At 37.3% G+C, this 18,124-nt stretch overlaps 2 protein-coding genes across 3 annotated transcripts; one reads left to right on the top strand and one right to left on the bottom strand.

Annotated features, from left to right (window-relative positions):
* Window positions 1-3,360: 3,360 nt before the first annotated feature.
* On the bottom strand, window positions 3,361-14,939 carry pwp2h (PWP2 small subunit processome component). 2 transcript variants are annotated; one of them, XM_058779138.1, is made up of 21 exons: window positions 14,826-14,939; window positions 13,863-13,975; window positions 13,639-13,733; window positions 12,764-12,863; window positions 12,519-12,662; window positions 11,448-11,583; window positions 11,032-11,318; window positions 10,279-10,422; window positions 9,870-9,940; window positions 9,648-9,784; window positions 9,427-9,575; window positions 8,299-8,446; window positions 7,591-7,741; window positions 7,297-7,477; window positions 6,564-6,711; window positions 5,492-5,600; window positions 5,280-5,345; window positions 4,917-5,135; window positions 4,670-4,820; window positions 4,212-4,286; window positions 3,361-4,125 (listed from the first exon to the last, which is right to left on the bottom strand). In XM_058779138.1, exons 1-21 carry the CDS (start codon window positions 14,910-14,912, stop codon window positions 3,960-3,962), a joined length of 2,877 nt encoding a protein of 958 aa, XP_058635121.1. In that variant the 5' UTR covers window positions 14,913-14,939; the 3' UTR covers window positions 3,361-3,959. The 2 variants fall into 2 exon arrangements, with proteins under 2 accessions (XP_058635121.1, XP_058635129.1); XM_058779146.1 differs by lacking the exon at window positions 14,826-14,939 and adding an exon at window positions 14,185-14,342.
* On the top strand, window positions 14,844-17,108 carry LOC131542446 (thymosin beta-11-like). The gene is made up of 3 exons (XM_058779158.1): window positions 14,844-14,976; window positions 15,888-15,997; window positions 16,186-17,108. The coding sequence occupies exons 2-3, from the start codon at window positions 15,898-15,900 to the stop codon at window positions 16,215-16,217; spliced, it is 132 nt and encodes a 43-aa protein (XP_058635141.1). The 5' UTR covers window positions 14,844-14,976; window positions 15,888-15,897; the 3' UTR covers window positions 16,218-17,108.
* Window positions 17,109-18,124: the final 1,016 nt, after the last annotated feature.

Genomic DNA, 18,124 nt, shown 5'->3' with positions numbered 1-18,124 from the left:
TATATTACAGATTAACCGATTGCTGTTTGTTTTAATTTAGTTTTAGAGCAAGTTTTTTTTCCTCAAGATTAAACGATTGCTGTTCATTTTAATTTAGTTTTATTTTGATGTATATTCTTATTTAAGGCTAGTTTTGTGGATCAAACGATTCACTAAAAAGATCCAACTTAATCACTACTTCTCTCATGAACAGAAGTCATTTTCAGTAAGCTTCAATATCTGTCTGTTCCTCATAGAATATGGCTTTGGAAACTTGAATTTTTTGAGCCCAAGTCCTTATTCAGTTTAAAAATATTGAAACAGGTGGCCAAGACATTGTTCAAAAGCTCACATTTGTGTTCCATATGGGCATATTTAGAACAGAATAAGGGTAAGTAAATAATGACATATTCATTTTTGGGTGAACTATCCCTTTAAGCAGACTTGTGAAGTCATTCAAAAGTCACTGAACATTCAATATAAAATACTAAAACATCTTTACATTCTGATAGTTTGATATCACAGATAAATAAGGTGGTAGTTCATACAGTAGGCTAAATACAGAAACCTGCTGAACGTTTGTGTATGCAAAAGAGATCCTATATCAAATTTTTGGGACAGATTCAAACATTCTACTATGAATTGACTACTTAATTTCACTATATCTTGAATTAAATGCACTGTTTAATTTTTGTGATACAAGTGAGTGGGGTAAGATGTGTGTAATAGATTAACGGGGTGAGTCTATTTGTCATGTGACCATATATTCACAAAGGGCTAATCATATACAGCTGTTTGCATTTTTCACAGTGTAAAGTTTAACACTTGTTGGTGAAATGCCTATGCATAAGATCATGAAGATTATTAATTGAATCCTTTCTCCCTGTATGCTTTGGGGTTAGCTGTTTAATCTCTCTATGACTAGTGGGACAACTTACCCCGCTCTTCCCTACTTGTGCAGCCCTTATAGAACACTAATGTAGAAAGACCCACTGATAAGAGACTCAGTAATCCTCAGGAATGTGAGATGGTTATGGAAACGATTGATGTTTCAAGCACCATCCTGTTACACAGCAAATTTAAAGAATACATTATGCAAACAATACTGTGCATACAAATTCTATGCAAATATTATGGTCAGTCTGCCATGCAGCTTGGCATTACAGCTGCAGCCAAATGGGACATACAGTCATGGCCAAAAATTTCGGCACCCTTGGTAAATATGATCAAAGTGAAAATTGTGAAACTGTGAAAATTAATCTGCATTGTTAATCCTTTCGATCTTTTATTTATAAAAAATTCACAAAAATTTAACCTTTCATTGGATAATAAGAATTTAAAATTGGGGGAAATATCATTATGAAATAAACATTTTTCTCAAATACACATTGGCCACAATTAATGGCACCCTTTTATTCAATACTTTTTGAAACCTCCATTTGCCAGTTTAACAGCTCAAAATTTTCTCCTATAATGCCTGATGAGTTTAGAGTCAAGTCAAGTCACCATTATTTATATAGCGCTTTTACAATACAGATTGTGTCAAAGCACTTAACAGTATCAAATTGGAGGATAGAGTGTCAGTAATGTATAATGATAAGATTAAACACTCAATTTTCAGTTAAAGGCATTTCATTATTGAATTCAGAGATGTCATTGTCTAGCTCAGTTTAGTTTAAATAGTATCTGTGCAATCAAATCGGCGATAAATCGCTAGAAATTAAGTGTCCCCAACTGAGCAAGCCAGAGGCGACAGCGGCAAGGAACCAAAACTCCCTCTGTGACAGAATGGAGAAAAAAACCTTGGGAGAAACCAGGCTCAGTCGGGGGGCCAGTTCTCCTCTGACCAGACGAAACCCGCAGTTCAAAAGTTTATATTTCTATTTTAATTTTGTTGCAATTTCTAACAATAGTAGTATTATGTAGTTAGGTATTTTAGTTATTTTGTTATTTTTGGTTGATATATCTGGGGATATATCTCTGGGGGTCATCCGGGCGTCCTGGTCTCCGCCGACGATCAGGGCCGCAGACATCACCTCCCGGCGCCGACCCACCCACCATCTGATCGGACACGGACCGAGAAACAGACTAGGAAAGAAACAGACAAACATTAGCGCAGATGCCATTCAACTTACGATGTAACGAGTACATCGTCTGTTATGGGGAGTGTTCCACCTGACAAGAGATCAGAGACCATTCCTTCATCTAGAATCACTCCAGACCCTTTAGATTCCCCGCTCCATGTTGGCGCTTCTTCTCTTCAGTTCACTAGGGTTCAGGTCAGAGGACTGGAATGGCCATAGCAGAAGCTTGGTTTTGTGCTCAGTCACCCATTTTTGTGTTGTTTTGTCAGTCACTTATTGATTTTTTATCTGTTGGTATTTGATAGAATCCATGATGCCATGTGTCTAAACAAGATGTCCAGGACCTCCAGCAGAAATATAGGCCCACAACATCAAAAATACAGCAGTATATTTCATTGTACACATGGGGTACCTTTTATCCCTGTGTTCACCAAACCCATCTTGAGTGTTTGCTGCTAAAAAGCTCATTTTTTAGTTTCATCTGACCATAGAAGCCAGTCCCATTTGAAGTTCCGGTCGTGTCTGATAACCGAATATGCTGGAGATTGTTTTTGGATGAGCTACCAGAATTTTTCTTGAAACCCTCCCAAACAACATGTGGTGATGTAGGTGCTGTTTGACAATTTTTTTTAAAGGTTTTCTGACCCCCCGAGACTCAACTATTTTCTGCAATTCTCCAGCTGTGGTCCTTGGAGAGTCTTTAGCCACTCAAACTCTCCTTCTCACTGCACATTAGGACGATATAGACACACGTCCTCTTCCAGGCAGTTTCGTAACATTTTATGTTGATTGGAAATTCTTAATTATTGCCCTGATGGTGGAAATGGGAATTTTCACTGCTCTAGCTCTCTTCTTAAAGCCACTTCACTAATTTGTGAAGCTCAATTATCTTTTGCTGCACATCAGAAATATATTCTTTGGTTTTTCTCATTGTGATGGATGATTAAGAGAATTTGAGCTTTGTTTTCCCTCCTATTTATATTTCTATGAAACAGGAAACCATGGCTGGATAATTTCAATGTTCATAATCACCCTGGAGTGCTCAAAATTGTAAAAATCAATGGGAATATACTTCAGAGATATTTTACTCATAAGAATTTCTAGGGGTGCCAATAATTGTGTCCAACGTGTATTAGAGAAAAACATTTATTTCATAATGAAATTCCCCCCCCCCCCATCTTAAATTCTTATTATCCAATGAAAGGTTAGATTTTTGTGGGATTAACAATGCAGATTAATTTTCACAGCCTTCATTGATCATATTTACCAAGGGTGCCGATATTTTTGGCCATGACTGTATATTATAACAGATATCCTTTGAGACACTGTGCTCAATGAGAGCATTATTAGGCATGTAAAGAAGCTGTGGCGGCCTATTTCTATTTGAAAACAATCCAATGAAACAAACTCCATGAACATTGTTTCTGTATTTAAATCAACATTTTCTCTATAAAACAAAGATCAGCTTTCTATAAAAGCTTATTTCCACCAAGATTAAAAACATTAAATTACAAAAAAATGGTAATCGCTAATTGTCACAATTTTGACTTTTTCCCTTGCAATTGAAAATTAACATCTGCAAGACAATAAGTCTGCATTGTGAGATTTAAATTCAGAATTGCAAGGAAAAACATCAGAATTCTGAAAAAAGTTGCAATTACCTTTTTTTTATTACTTTGCAGAAACAAGCTTTCATCAAACAAGAATAAAAAAGTAGAAACAACATTTATTAACAGTTGATATTTTATATATAAAATCTAAACTGTGTCAGGTCATTTCTAACATGTTTGTAGGTGCTGCCTGTCCATGTTTACACTGACAAAATACATAAACCTGCACAATAACTGCTGCTTGTCCAAGTCCTGACCGGCTATGTTTCAGTTGAAGTGTTCATGATCAGTTTTCCACCATTATAGACTCATTCGTTATATTTTCCTCATCACCTCCGGAGTCCATTGCCTCCTCCTCCTCTTCACTGAGGGATTCTGCTGCTGTTCTTTTCATCCCTCTCTGTTTAGACAGAGCAGCAGCGTAACGAATGTTGTAAATGTTCCAGTCGCAGCTAGAAAGAAAACAAAGGTTATATTTAAAATTAATCCAGAAAGAAAAACTAACATTGTTTCCTTTTTAGAATTCTGACAAGCTTACAGTTTGGACAGATCATCACTGTGTCTTTGGATGCTCTTCAGCAGCTGCTGTACAGTAGGCAATACAGCCCCAGATCTGAAAATGCAACATGAACAGTCTTACAGTGCTCACCAATAACAGATAAATCACTGCAAAATAAGACATGAAACATTTCTCCTTACTTTTCTGCATGGAAAAACAAAACAGCTGTGAAAGGTGGTGTTTAACAGCCAAAAACTATTGATCATCTTCAGGAGATAAAACTACTTTTTTTTTTTTAGGTGCCATTTTTGCAAAACCCTATAACCAGTGGTATGATAATGTGATATAACAGCTTATTCTGTCTCTATGCATATTATTTGTGCCAAAATGCCAATTTAAGTGCAAAAATGGGCAATTTAAGTACAGCAAATATAACTTAAGAATTCAATAACTTAAAACCACTGTGAGCTCATTCTGAAAAGAGCTATGCTGCTGACCGGTTCTTGAGCTTTTGTCCATGTAGGGTGAGCAGACACTGGGCCCAGCTGAGGTAGAACTGCAGGTGGTTGGACTTTTCCAATGTTGAGGCCACAAAGTTCAGAAGTTTATCCACATACACATCCGGCAGTGAGCTACACACCACTGTAACTGAAATATCAAACAATAATATGAAAATAATTACAACAAAATAATGTATTTTTAATATGACAAGAATATATTTGATCATTTTAAGAGGGAACATACTTTGGTCATAAGGAACCGCCTCCAGAACCTCTCTTATGAGTGGCATTTCATTTAGCCGAAAAGACAGCAAAATGGCCGATGCCCACTCTTTTTTCTTCACCTGCTGCCGTATGCTTGCCGGCGTGACATCCATGTCTAGATCATAGGGGTCAAACACCAGTGAGGCATCAAGAGAGTAGATCAGCAACCCTTCAGTGGAAGCTGCCGCCCAGCTGCGCCCTAAATGGAGAAGTAGGCCAAAACATCATCATTCCGTTCCATATTCAATACAAATATTAGGAAGTCTGGATAAACATTATTTTGAATAGTTAATTATACTGAAATCTCTCTTAGTGTGTTGTGCTGTAAAGACAAAAACTCTACCGGTAGGTGAAAAGCAGAGAGCGCTAACACGGATCTCTGGCTTAAATCGTCTGGAGCTCATATCACCTGACAGACGAGGAGAGACAGGCATGAGAGTCGCATGCAAAAGTCAGTATACATTATATATGCAATAATACATTCAAAGCTCTTAAAAACAAAATGCTCAGCTACGCTGATTGGCAGGTTTACTAATCAGTGAGAAGTGGACTCACCTCTCTTGACTCCAGGAAGATTGAGCTCCACTCCGTCTCCATCCCCTGTGCCTTCATCCACTAAAGAGAGACTACCAAACTCTGTCATCTTACGCCTGTCGAGGAACTCCTGAGAAAAGAAGAACATGGCAGAATTACTTCATAAGCTAGAGTACAAGAATTATGAAATGCTAATTTAATGAATACTGCATGATAGCACTTGGTTTACAGTTAAGAGCAAAAAATAAAAAATAAAATAATAATAATAGGAAACTCAATTTCAAAGGGTTCGTGAACTGCGTTTTTCTATTTTAAGTTTCCTTAGGTGCACATATAATGTTAGTATGATTTTAACATCAAAAACTGTCACTTTATAGAAATAAGCCAGACCTAAACACTTCATTTAAATAGGTGTATTGTCTTTAAGATTTCAATGTAAACACCCACTGATGTGACTTGGCTTAAATCTCTGCATATGAAATAAGCATGTGTAACTTTTGAAAACTTGTACCATGTTACTCTATTAGAGCTGCCAAGATAAACTAATCATGAAAAATGTTGATTACAGCATTTCTACTTTTATTGCATCAAAGGTTGCAGCTCTGAGAATCGCAGCTGATCACAGTCATGTCTATTGAGTACATGAATGCAATGATCTCGCCACTACAACTCAATTTTTGCACAAAAACTAACCACTTTTAGTCCACTGATCATGTGGCATTTCTCATGTCAAATTGTACTAAAGCATCAACGGGTGAGTCAAAGAGGCAATGATGAAGTAGTAGGTGTTGATTTGTGTTACCTCTATTTTGTAATAAAAACTCAAGTAGAAATTTTAATTTTTCCACATACAATGAAACAAAATTTCATTTTGGTTTCAGTAAAAGCAGGTTTTGGACTAATGAGAATGTTTTGAGTTCTGAAACGTACAGTATACAGATTTTTTAGCACCTTTTATATGTCACAAGATCAGTTCGCAACCCGTTTATTAAGTAAATTATTAGAATACAATCCTAAGTTTTGTGTCAGACTTTTTAATGTCTCTATATGCAGTGAATACAAACAAGTAAGTTTGCTTAATAAGTGTGTGTACCTCCATAGCGTCCAGAGAGAGATTACAGGAGATCTCAAACTTCTTCATCAGAACATGTTCCTTGATGTTATAAATGCACACAAACTTTGACTGCCCACCTGCAAGGATTGATTCACCATCTGCTGAGTAGCACAAGGAGGTGAAGGACCTACAAATCAAATAAGTGATCAATGCCGGTTTCACACACATCTAGGTGCAGGAGTGTAAATTAGGTTTACTGGGGGTAATGTAAATCCAGACAGTTTTTTTTTTTTTTTTTACAAAATAAACTGATAAGAGTTTATGTACATTATCCCACTTATTACAAGGCTACTTGCCACAAGTCAATAATTGGGAACAAAATTCACCACATAAATATAAATAAGGACATAAAATGTGTAAAATAGCATTTAGAAAACTATTTAAAATCTGTTTATCATCATAAATCCATTACAGTGTATAAAATCATTCTGGCAACAATATTTACTTCAATATTCGCTTTAAAAATATATACTTCAACAATATTACCACAGGCCTAACATTAAAACAAGTCCACTGGTTTCACTTTACACTAAACACAGTCGATAACTTAGGTGCAAGTTGGTACATTTGAAGGAATTTGGAGAGCGTTGGTGGTGTGAGATGTGAAAGAAGTGGTATATTATTCAGTGTTGCTAATTACAATGGTTGTTATCAGGGAATAGATCAATAAAAAAAATATGCATTTATTTATTTTTCATTTTTTGTAGCTTACTTTCCCTTGGCAGACTGTTTAGCAGTGATCTTTTCGGTTTCTTTACGGCCCATCTGCAGGTCATGGCGGCCAGCAATAGAGCCAGTCTGTCCTCCAGTCTGAGGGGTCCAGAATGTGATCTCACCATCCAGAGAGGCAACTGCCAACTCCTGACCATCAGGACGATATGTTACAGCGAGTCCTGAATAAAAACAGGTGCCAGACATCTTTAAATAACACATCCATTTCTTTCCAAACCACCTGGTCTATTTCTCTCTAAACAGTTTTACATAAACGGTCACTTTGTGAACTTGCCATCAGAGGTGAGCCGCAAGATCTCTTTGGTCTGCCAGCTGTCCAGCATGTCCCACAGCCGGACTGTTTTGTCCCATGACACACTGGCAAGCACAGACTGGACTGGACTGAAGCACAAGTTGCTGACAGGACCCTCATGACCACTAAGCACCTGCTCCAGCAGTAAAGAGTTACAAAGAACCCAATTACATTTCAAAAGATGTTTGCACTGAAATGATTATTCTTGGCTGAAATGGAAAATGCAAATCTTAAGTTTCATTTCTAGTATTCAACCATTTACAACAATCCATACTGTTTGTTGACAAACTGATAATTATTCACAAAAAACAAGGATATTAAGTGAAAGTGACGTGACATACAGCCAAGTATGGTGACCCATACTCGAAATTCGTGCTCTGCATTTAACCCATCCAAAGTGCACACACACAGCAGTGAACACACACCGGAGCAGTGGCCAGCCACTTATGCTGCAGCGCCCGGGGAGCAGTTGGAGGTTCAAGGGCACCTCAGTCGTGGTATCAAGGGTGGAGAGAGCGCTGTACATTCACTTCCCCCACCTACATTCCTGCCGGACTTGAGACGCGAACTCACAACTTTTAGGGTCTAGAGTCCGACTCTCTAACCATTAGGCCACGACTTCCCACACATTTTACACATTGCACTTATCACATGATCAGAAACAAGCACACTAATTCAGTGGTATCTGACCTCTAGCAGTCGTCCAGTCTGCATGGACCATAGGAAGATCTCAAAAGAGTCTTGAGAACCTGCACACACCAACTCCCCACTACTGTCCACTGCCAGAGAGGAGAACTGAGCCGGTCGTGGAGACGTCATGGTACGGAAGTTCCGGTACCTGAGAAAACAGAATGAGAACAGAGTAAGAATAAAGAGAGAACAGAGTATTCAGCAGTGCAAAATGTGCATAGGAAACATTCTCCTCAAACTATATTTCTACAAGTAAGTGACAAGTAAAGAGAGCTATAAATTGGAGAAATCGGCAAATGATTTTGAGCGGTCTATTTTTTGACTCACAATCTGTGAATTCAACACTCATGTTCTGAACATAGGATCAATAACAAATCAAGCAAACTTTTTTTTATTAGTGATGAATCAAATTGAAGTTTTCATTTAGACCAAAACCAAACCTGAAAATAAAATTTACATCACATTTATCTTCTTAATAAACATATATATATTTACGCATTTATATTATATTAAAGGGATAGTTCCACCAAAAATGAAAATTCTGTCATTAATTACTCATGTCGTTCCAAACCCGTAAGACCTTGTTCATCTTTGGAACTCAATTTAAGATATTTCTGATGAAATGATAGTGTTCACGACAGTACCACGTATGCGTGTGATGCTGCTGACACATTAGATGGTATTCTAACATAGAACCCGGATGCACTGCACCTTATTTGAAAGCAGAGGACGCGTCTGACACTAAAGAGAAGAAATTCTTGAATAAAGTCATTATTTTTGTTTTCTTTGCACACAAAAAGTATTCTCGCAGCTTCATAAAATTAAGGTTGAACCACTGACATCACATGGGCTATTTTAACAATGTCCTTCTGGGTCTTAAACGTGGTAGTTTCATTCCTGTCTATGGAAGGTCAGAAAGCTCTCAGATTTCATCAAAAATATCTTAATTTGTGTTCCGAAGATGAACTAAGTTCTTACGGGTTTGGAACGACATGAGGGTGAGTAATTAATGACAATATTTTCAGTTAATTACTTCAGGGCTGAAGTAATAAATGTCACAGAGGAAACCAAAGCAGGAAGTATTGTGCAACAGTGAATACATTGTTGGAAATGGATAACAGCTGATACCTGTGCAGGTCAAATGCTCTAACAGTGCCATCTAGTGAGGCGCTGACCACCACAAAGCCACTGGAGATGAAGGCAACATCGGTGACACTGCTGGAGTGTTCAGTGAACGTCACAAAACAGAGGCCACTGTTGGTGTTCCACACTTTAACCTGGAAAGCAACAGTTTATCTGTATCTCTCTTATTTATTCCCTTGACAAAAACCTAGTGGTAGAAGACTTACCTTCCCATCATCTCCTCCAGTAACAAGATACTGACCATCAGGTGAATAAGCCAAAGAGTTCATGTTGTTGAAGTGTCCCTGCTGTTTGAACACATAGGACTCACTCTGCCATTCCCAGACCAGCAGCTGGCCCAGACCTTTAACCCAGGACAGAAACAAGGCATTACAGTAAAGGACAGCACACTGTTGTGCTCTGATAAACAAACTGATTGAGAGCAATACCTGAACAGCCAAAGCCAATCCAGTCACCGGTGGGATTCATAGCAATGGCAGAAATCCTCTGATCTGAAATACTAGATGTGAAATTATGCTACATTTCATTTCAATAATCAGAACAGAATAAAGCTATAGCTATGTAGTCACAAACACCTGCGACTAAGACTGAAGATACATTCAAATACACAATACTCTGGTTGTTAGGGCTAGGCAAAAATGTAGCAAACTTAATTTCTTAAAACTCCCGAGATCTTTCACTCTGTATAAAACATTTTTACTGAATTGTCCTGGTGGGATGCACACAATAGAATACACTGTGAACAGTGCAGTCTGATTCACGAAAAATAGCTCTTGACTCCCAGCCCTGCTGGAGGTTTTTGACAAATGCAAGATTCACTGGAAATATATGACAAACCTGAGTGAGTGAATGAGGTCAAATTCTGGCAGTTCATGCAGGTGGAATGCTCCAGATGCGAAACCTGTCACAAGGATGTGTGTTTTCTTGTGGAAAGCTGCAGCTGTCAACTTGTTGAAATCACCCTCCTTGTTAAAATAGTGTCTGCAATAAAAGACAGCTTTAAAATGTTATTACATTTAGTCATTTAGCAGACGTTTTTATCCAAAGCGACATTCAAATAAGGACAATGGAAGCAATCAAATCAGCAAAAGAGCAATGATAATCTAACTGAGACTTGTCATAGCACTTGCATAACGCAGTACACGTGGCAAGTTTTTTTTTTATTATTATAAAATAAATAAAAAGAAAACAGATAGAATGGAAAAAGAATAGAGCAAGCTAGGGTTAGAGGCCTTTTTTTGCTTTTTGTTAATTGTATAATTAATAAAAAGAAAACAAATAGAATACGAAAATAATAGAGAATAGAATTAGAATAGAGAGTGCTAGAGTTAGAGGATCAAATAAAGATGGAAGAGATGTGTTTTCAGCCAATTCTTTAAGATGGCTAAGGACTTGAGTTGGGCAGCTCATTCCACCAGGAGGGAACAGTTAATGTAAAAGTCTGACTACTTTTAATGTAAAGTTATTACAAAGACATGAGAGCATTTGCCATGTTTTATAAACAAAACACTAATTATGGTGTGAATACGTCTTAAGAACAGACCCACAGATTGAAGAAATAAGGATACTTTCAGAGCGGGAAAAACTCACTTGCTCCTCTGTGAATAGCGGACATTTTTGATGCCTTCCACTTGTTTGGGTGCATCTGTGCTTCCTTTAATCACATCTCCTCTGGTCTCTCCATCCTCCCCTATAATTTCCTCAACATCATCATCATCTTCCTCATCATCATCTTTGTTTCTTTCCCCTTCTTCTCTCTTTTTTTTCTCCTCCTCCATCTTCTTTCTCTCAGAGCATTTTGGGCCCTTCCGTAAGCCCTCGAGCTCAGTGTCACTTTCCCATACACATAAAGTGCCATCTTGGCTCACTGTGTACATCTGTGAAAACAAATGAAACAGCTTATGAGTGGCATATGTGAGCACAAGTCATTACAGAAATGCAAAAACAAACTTTACATTCACCCCTGTGCTACACAAATGCAGCAGACACTTTTTTTACATACGTACATCTAAGCTGTCCTTCTCAAAGAAACAGCCCACTATGATGTCCTTGTGACCACCAAGCGAGTAGTAGATGAGATTTGCCCATCTCTCTGCTCCAAAGATCCAGGTGGTCATGTCCTTACTACCAACAGCAAAGCACCTAGTTATTAGCAAAGGAGAGAGAGAGTTTAATCTGTCACATAGTGGTAAAATACGGTTCAGTCATTTCAATTATTCCCACCTGCACTGTTTGCAGTTCATTACATTTCAAACACACAAGGTAATTCATGAAAAAACTCAGGGATAGAGCATCATGTGGGAAACCAGCATTTAAAAATTGTTGATGCATTAAACAAATATTTATACATGCTCTATAAAGTTCCCTAAAAGGAACAGTTAAGCATCAGAATGAGAGTTCAAACAGATGATAAAAACATCAAAATAATCCACAAGCAATCAACATGACTCCAGTCAATGAATAAACATCTTATGAAGTGAAAAGTTACGTGTTTGTAAGAAACAAATCCATCATTAAGACATATTAACTTCAAACTATTGTTTCCAATAAGAAGTCCTCTATTCATAATATTACTTTCTCCAGTGAAAAAGGTGTCTCATCTGAATCAGGAGAAAAATATGCACAGACCAAGCAGTGTTTACAAACCAAAACAGGTCTGAACAAATATGTGGGTGGATTTTGATACGAGACGACAGCGGATGATGTACTTTTTCACTAATGAATCTTATTATATATATATTCAGGACTGTATTTTGGCTAGAAGCATTGTTTTAAAGTCATGTGGATACTTCTGGATTGTGGTGATGTTTTTATTAGCTCTTTGGACTCTCATTCTGACGGCACCCATTTACTGCAAAGGATCCACTGGTGAGCAAATTATGTAATGCTAAATATCTCCAAATCCATTCCCATGAAGAAACAAAGTCATCTACATCTTGGATGGCCTGAGGGTGAATACATTTTGAACTGAACTATTCCTTTAAGAGCGCAAGAAAGTATAAAATGCACAATAAAAAGTGAATGTTTTTGCAGCACCATTCATACATTTAAGGATACAGAATAAAGCTGTTACGTACTTGGAATCATCCGTCCAGTCGATACATGTCGTCTCATCAAATGGTCCATAATAACTCTTGTCTAATGCAAATGCATTAAACTCTCGGTTTCTTCCAGGTGCATGATACATTAGAGCCACATTTTCCTTCGTTATCACAAACTTCCTTTAAACAATGAAGGAACACGACCAGGGAAAATGTAATAAGAGCTGTTCATGCATAAAATCATATTATAAAGATAATAAGTGCTGTGTGTAGTAACTAACTTTCCATCAGGGGAGAAGGACACACTGTGCACAGGACTGTGGAAATGATAATGGTGAAGTACTGCCCGAGTGACCAAACTGACCAGTACGGCCGCTCCATCTGAAACACATTAATCAAACAGTGTTAAACACAAAACTCCTTTCTCAGCAAAAAAACTAACCAAGAACATATTTTTTTCCCAACTTCCACACTGAGGTTTAAAACTACACTTTAAAATGATTATGTTCTCATTCATTATATTGTTTTTTCCCTTTACAAATGATATTATTAGCATAATATTATATATTGCATTGAATGTTTAATTAAAATATTTCATTAAATTCAAAATATCCCTTTTCCTTTAAGTAGCATTTACTTGAGCAGCATTTCACAGCTGCAGTTTTGTGAAAAAACTGAGGATCTATGCTATCCAGCATGTTCCAAAGTTAAAATTAAGTCAAGTCATTTTTATTTGCATATGCTGTATACAATACAGATTGTTTCGAAGCAGCAGCTTCACAGTGATAAACAGGAAAAAAGCAGAATCAATTATGGAAACTCAGCTATGGAAACAGTTCAGATTCTGCTTTAAAGCAGCTATAAAAAAAAAAAAAACAATAGTGTCATTTTTATTGTTGATTTGATTGTTGAATAACTGAAGTGTCCATGTTGAAAAATTCTATTCAGCATGAGAACTCGTAATAAATAATTATTCCACTTACAGAATAATTATTATTTCTTTCTTTTGTTGTGATTAACATTTTATGTCACAACCTCTTCATAATCCTTAAACTGTTAACTCTTGGGCTTAAATTAAATGGAATTATTTTCAAAATGGTCTTCACGTTTTATGACAGGAAAAAATATGCATGGAGAATGATGGACTTTTCCATACCTTCATCAATAAGTATGGCAAGATTCCCATCTGGAGAGATTCCCAAACAGCTGATGTTCTTTGTGGTGGACACTGGTAAGGTTTCTGATTTGTTACTGAAGAAATACAAAACACAACATTTCCTCAGTTGAGAACAGTATAACTTTCACTCGATAATGAGAGAGCATTTTCAGCTCACAAACGGCAATGAAATCAGTGTTATTATGAAAAGGACTGATACTCACTTTTTCAAATCAAAGACGGAGATGCGGTTGCCAACAGGACTAATGACAGAATTTCCATCTTTAGAGAAACACAGGTTCCCATGGCGATAAAATGCCCCTAATAAGTTGGAAAACTAGAAGAAAACGCGAACACTTTGCATTAAAATATTCACTGTCAGACATACATTCTGATTTAAGACAAACATTCTGCTACATTTATGTTTGTTTAAAAATATTTCTCGTCAAAATAACCAGCAGGCAAAGTATCACACAAATGTCTAATAAAAAAGCAATACAATTATTCACAAGAAGAACATCAATAGCAAAATAGTGTCTGTAATACCTTGTATGCAAACTTCATGTTTTCTGGGATGTTATATTACAAATTATCCATTAAACATCACAAATCCATCGTTCTGCACGTGAAAAATTCTAAATACAAGAACGCACATGGGTTCAAAAACACTTCCGGGTCAATACCAAATTAAAAGTACCCAGCATCGGCACATAAAAGTCTCCCAAAGGTTATTGCGAAGTATAAAATATTGTGACAATAAGTAGGTGCAAACGGTGGAGAAAAAAATACTTAATGTTTACACCGAATATGGAATTTATTTCACTCATAATATGGTTTAATTTATCATTTGTAGATGCTAAGCATCTAACGTTACCTTTTTATTTATTAAAAAACACGTATACACATATCTAACGCGTGCTGTTATGTTGCTCTCTGCTAAATAAATAAACAAATTAATAAATAAAGTAAGTTTGTACTTGAAATGAAAAGTCACAGTCATGTCCACCAGATGGTGTCTTGGCACAATGCTGAAATCATTTCAACGTAAAACTCAAAAAAAGAAATAAAGGAGAAAACAAGATAGATTAATTAATCTCGTTGTCATAAACCACATCACTTCTGTCTTTCGGTTTGTGAGTGTCTCTGATTAAAACGAATAATCTGGATAATATTAATAGTCCCATTACCTGAACGCTGCTCTGTCCAAGAGAGCAGAGAGGTGACGTCAGCGTTTGATTAGCATATCTCCCTCTATATATCTCATGCTTGCGCATTGGCGCGCCACAGTACTGCAACGTAATTCAGCCACAGACTTCAAACTCTAATCCGTCTACAAAGGTATGTGTTTTAGAGCTACGCATGTGATATAATGCTATTGGTACTGTGTTAACGAATGGTAATAATGCAAATCGTTATATCACTAATTTTACTGAACGTGAAATCTGGTCTTTTCCTAATAACTCTGGAAAACAAAGCACATGCCTTTGCATCTGAAAACGCGGTGTATTCAAACATCTCCAGAATGTTACAAATAGTAAGAACGAATATGCAAATGTTGCTTTAAAGTCGATACCTTCAGGCGGTCAAGGCGGTTAACCTATTTTCCTTTGTTAAGCCTCTTTGTGCTGCAAATGCATTAATAAGGATGTGACTCATTATGTCATTTGGCACATTTGCTGCCTTGTATCAAAAGCACAGTTGGCTAATGCGTTATAACGTGTAATTGGTGAAGAGGGCGTTGAAAGAAACGGCAGCGTTGTGTGCTGTGGGTGATAAAGCAGTACAGGGCGGTGGTTTCCCTGAATGCAATCACATTTTGCTAAAGGCAGTCTGCATGCTTTGCCTGAGCGTACACACGAAAGAAATGGAATCGAGAGCAGAATTATGTAGGGATTTTTTTTGCCCTTAGGGAAAAAAATAATAAATAAAATGAATAAAACACAATTCCTGTCGCATTTAATAATTCATATTGTAACCTCAGCGTGGGAACTGCTATTGTTATGTAAATATTCAATTTTTGCTGCCTCAGACGCCATTCAGAAAGGGTGCGGTTTTGTTCAGTTCTGTGTGGCAGTGTCGGGAACATCAGCGGGATGTGATGCAAATCTCCTCAAAATGAACAATGGATTTCTGGGGCTTCATTGCCTCTGGTGTTTTAGAGAAGCAACCCTCGCTTTGGCTTAAACGCTTTTGCAGTCAGGAGAGTGGAACAGAAATTACATTTGTATTCTCTTTTGTTCCTTGAGCAGACAACCAATCATGTCTGACAAACCAAACCTTGATGAGGTCACCAGCTTTGACAAAAGCAAGCTGAAGAAGACCGAGACTCAGGAGAAAAACCCACTGCCATCTAAAGAAAGTAAGAATTACAGCACAAAACTGTACTTTTTTTTTCTTTTCTTTTTTTCTGGCTGGTGTTACATAACTACAGTAAGCTGTCATGTCTCTGGCCTTGGGTCATAATTTGTCATTTTCTCCTAGGATGCTATCAAATGACATTTACACAGAATCGGAGTGAATTCTATTCTTTTTTTTCTTTGTCCGCAGCCATCGAACAGGAGAAGCAGGCGGCCTCGTGAAGACACAAGCTGCCATCATGCACTGTGCACACTCCCTTCCCTGCATTGCCTTCTTTTCATTCACTTCTTTTAGCAGTATAACTTTGTAACCAAAATGTCAAAAAAAGAAAATATGAAACAAAAAAAAACAAAAAAAGAAAATCTAAAGCTGCATCACTGTCAGATGGGATGAGCCGACCCCTCTAGCAACACCTAGATGCATCTGGACCGCCTCCCTTGTCCAGTCCAGCGACGAGAAGAACAGAATGCTCTAATTCCAGGAGCATGTGGCATGGATTCATCTGGTGCCCACCGTGGGCTGTTTTGCATTGGTTTCGACTTGCCATAGGACAAGGGGGCGTGGCCTAGCGGATATCCCCAAATTTTCATCATCCGATTGAGGCGTGGCTTTGTGTCGACAAGTGACTAGCTGCAGAGTTATGTCATCACATTTTTTTTTTTTTTTTTCAAATTTTAGGATACACTGCACAATCTTTGGTTTTTATGTCAGTAATGATTAACACCTTCTTGTTAGTGCTGCTTCAGTGAAATGCTTTTTTTATTGGCAAGAAAGAGGAAGAGAAAAAAAGCAAATTCCGTCTAGATGTGAAAACACTTCAAAGGATCGGGTGTTGTATTTTAATTGATTGTGCCCTTCTTATTGATGTGGTTTTGGGGTTGCTTTGTGTCGCACCCTGTCTTGGTTGTCTTGTTGTATGGCGGTTATCACCTATCAAAATGTAAATTCAATGTGATCGCTTTCAGCTGTAGATCAATATTTTTTTTTTATTTTTTTTTTTCTTGGGTTTTGTAAAAGGAATAAACCTCAGCAACCATGTTATAATGCCACAAACCATTTATCAATAATGGAAAACTGAAACCGTTGTAATAAAAAAAACTTTGTTATCAGGATTTTCTTGTTAAGTCTTAATTTTTTGTTATTTGCACTTATGCAAGATCTAAAAAACAGATTAATTTAATGGAGGGTACTAACATTGTGTAAATATATAACCCGTTGTTCACTGACCATGCAATTAGCTTGCAGTCATGATCTATCGTGGGGATTTCTGAAGCTGCCTCCTGCACCATGGATTAGTGTCTCCTCTGAACCCTAATTACATTAGCATGGTGACACAGATTCCATATCAATAGGTATAAAACAAATCTCAGGTTTAAAAGGAAAAAAATTAGAAGTAGATTTGTGAAATACAAAGTGAAACCATTTTAGCTCTATCTGAAATTAAATAACCACAATCAGCTTTTCTCAATATTTAAACTTGTTAATCCACCATAACAGTTATTGCTATCGTTACTCTCCAAACGCTGTCTTCATGGACAGCCTGAGTATGCATATAATTAAAGAAGACAGTGGGCACAGTGTTTCCTCTCAATGTGAAATTAAAATGGCCACAACTTCCTGGAAGGACAAGCAACTCATTCTCTGGTGATTTTCTCTACAGTAGAACTGTGTTCGGCACACTGACCAAGCAGGATTTTAGCATGTGTCCTTGTAAGTGGATTGGTGTTAAGTCATTTACACTTAATACTGTATTAATCTCTTGGGAAAGGCACTGGTTGGAAGTGATGGACTAGAAGATTCTGTGTTTGTGTCTATTATACGTCAGTGACATCACAAGAAGATAAATTCATAAAGATCTTCTGCGTCTGTAATTCTTCCTCATTCTCTTTCTAACACCCCCCACCACCACCACCACCACCACCCGTCTCTCTCTCTCTCTCTCTCAATCCATTGTATTAATTCCCTCTAAGATCTTAATCAAAAATGAAGCCAGCTTTGGGCTACATATTAGATCATTCTAGCCAATCAGTTACATATCATGTCATATACAAGGGGAAAAAAGCATTCCTGTCCTGATAAAAACAAGAAATGCCAAAGGCTGATGCTTAAATGAAGTGCAAATTCAGGC

The sequence above is a fragment of the Onychostoma macrolepis genome, chromosome 01 (assembly GCF_012432095.1).
Source record: "Onychostoma macrolepis isolate SWU-2019 chromosome 01, ASM1243209v1, whole genome shotgun sequence".
Lineage (NCBI taxonomy): Eukaryota > Metazoa > Chordata > Actinopteri > Cypriniformes > Cyprinidae > Onychostoma > Onychostoma macrolepis.
The sequence above is the reverse complement of the archived record's forward strand: the minus strand, read 5'-3'. Positions and strand labels throughout refer to the sequence as shown.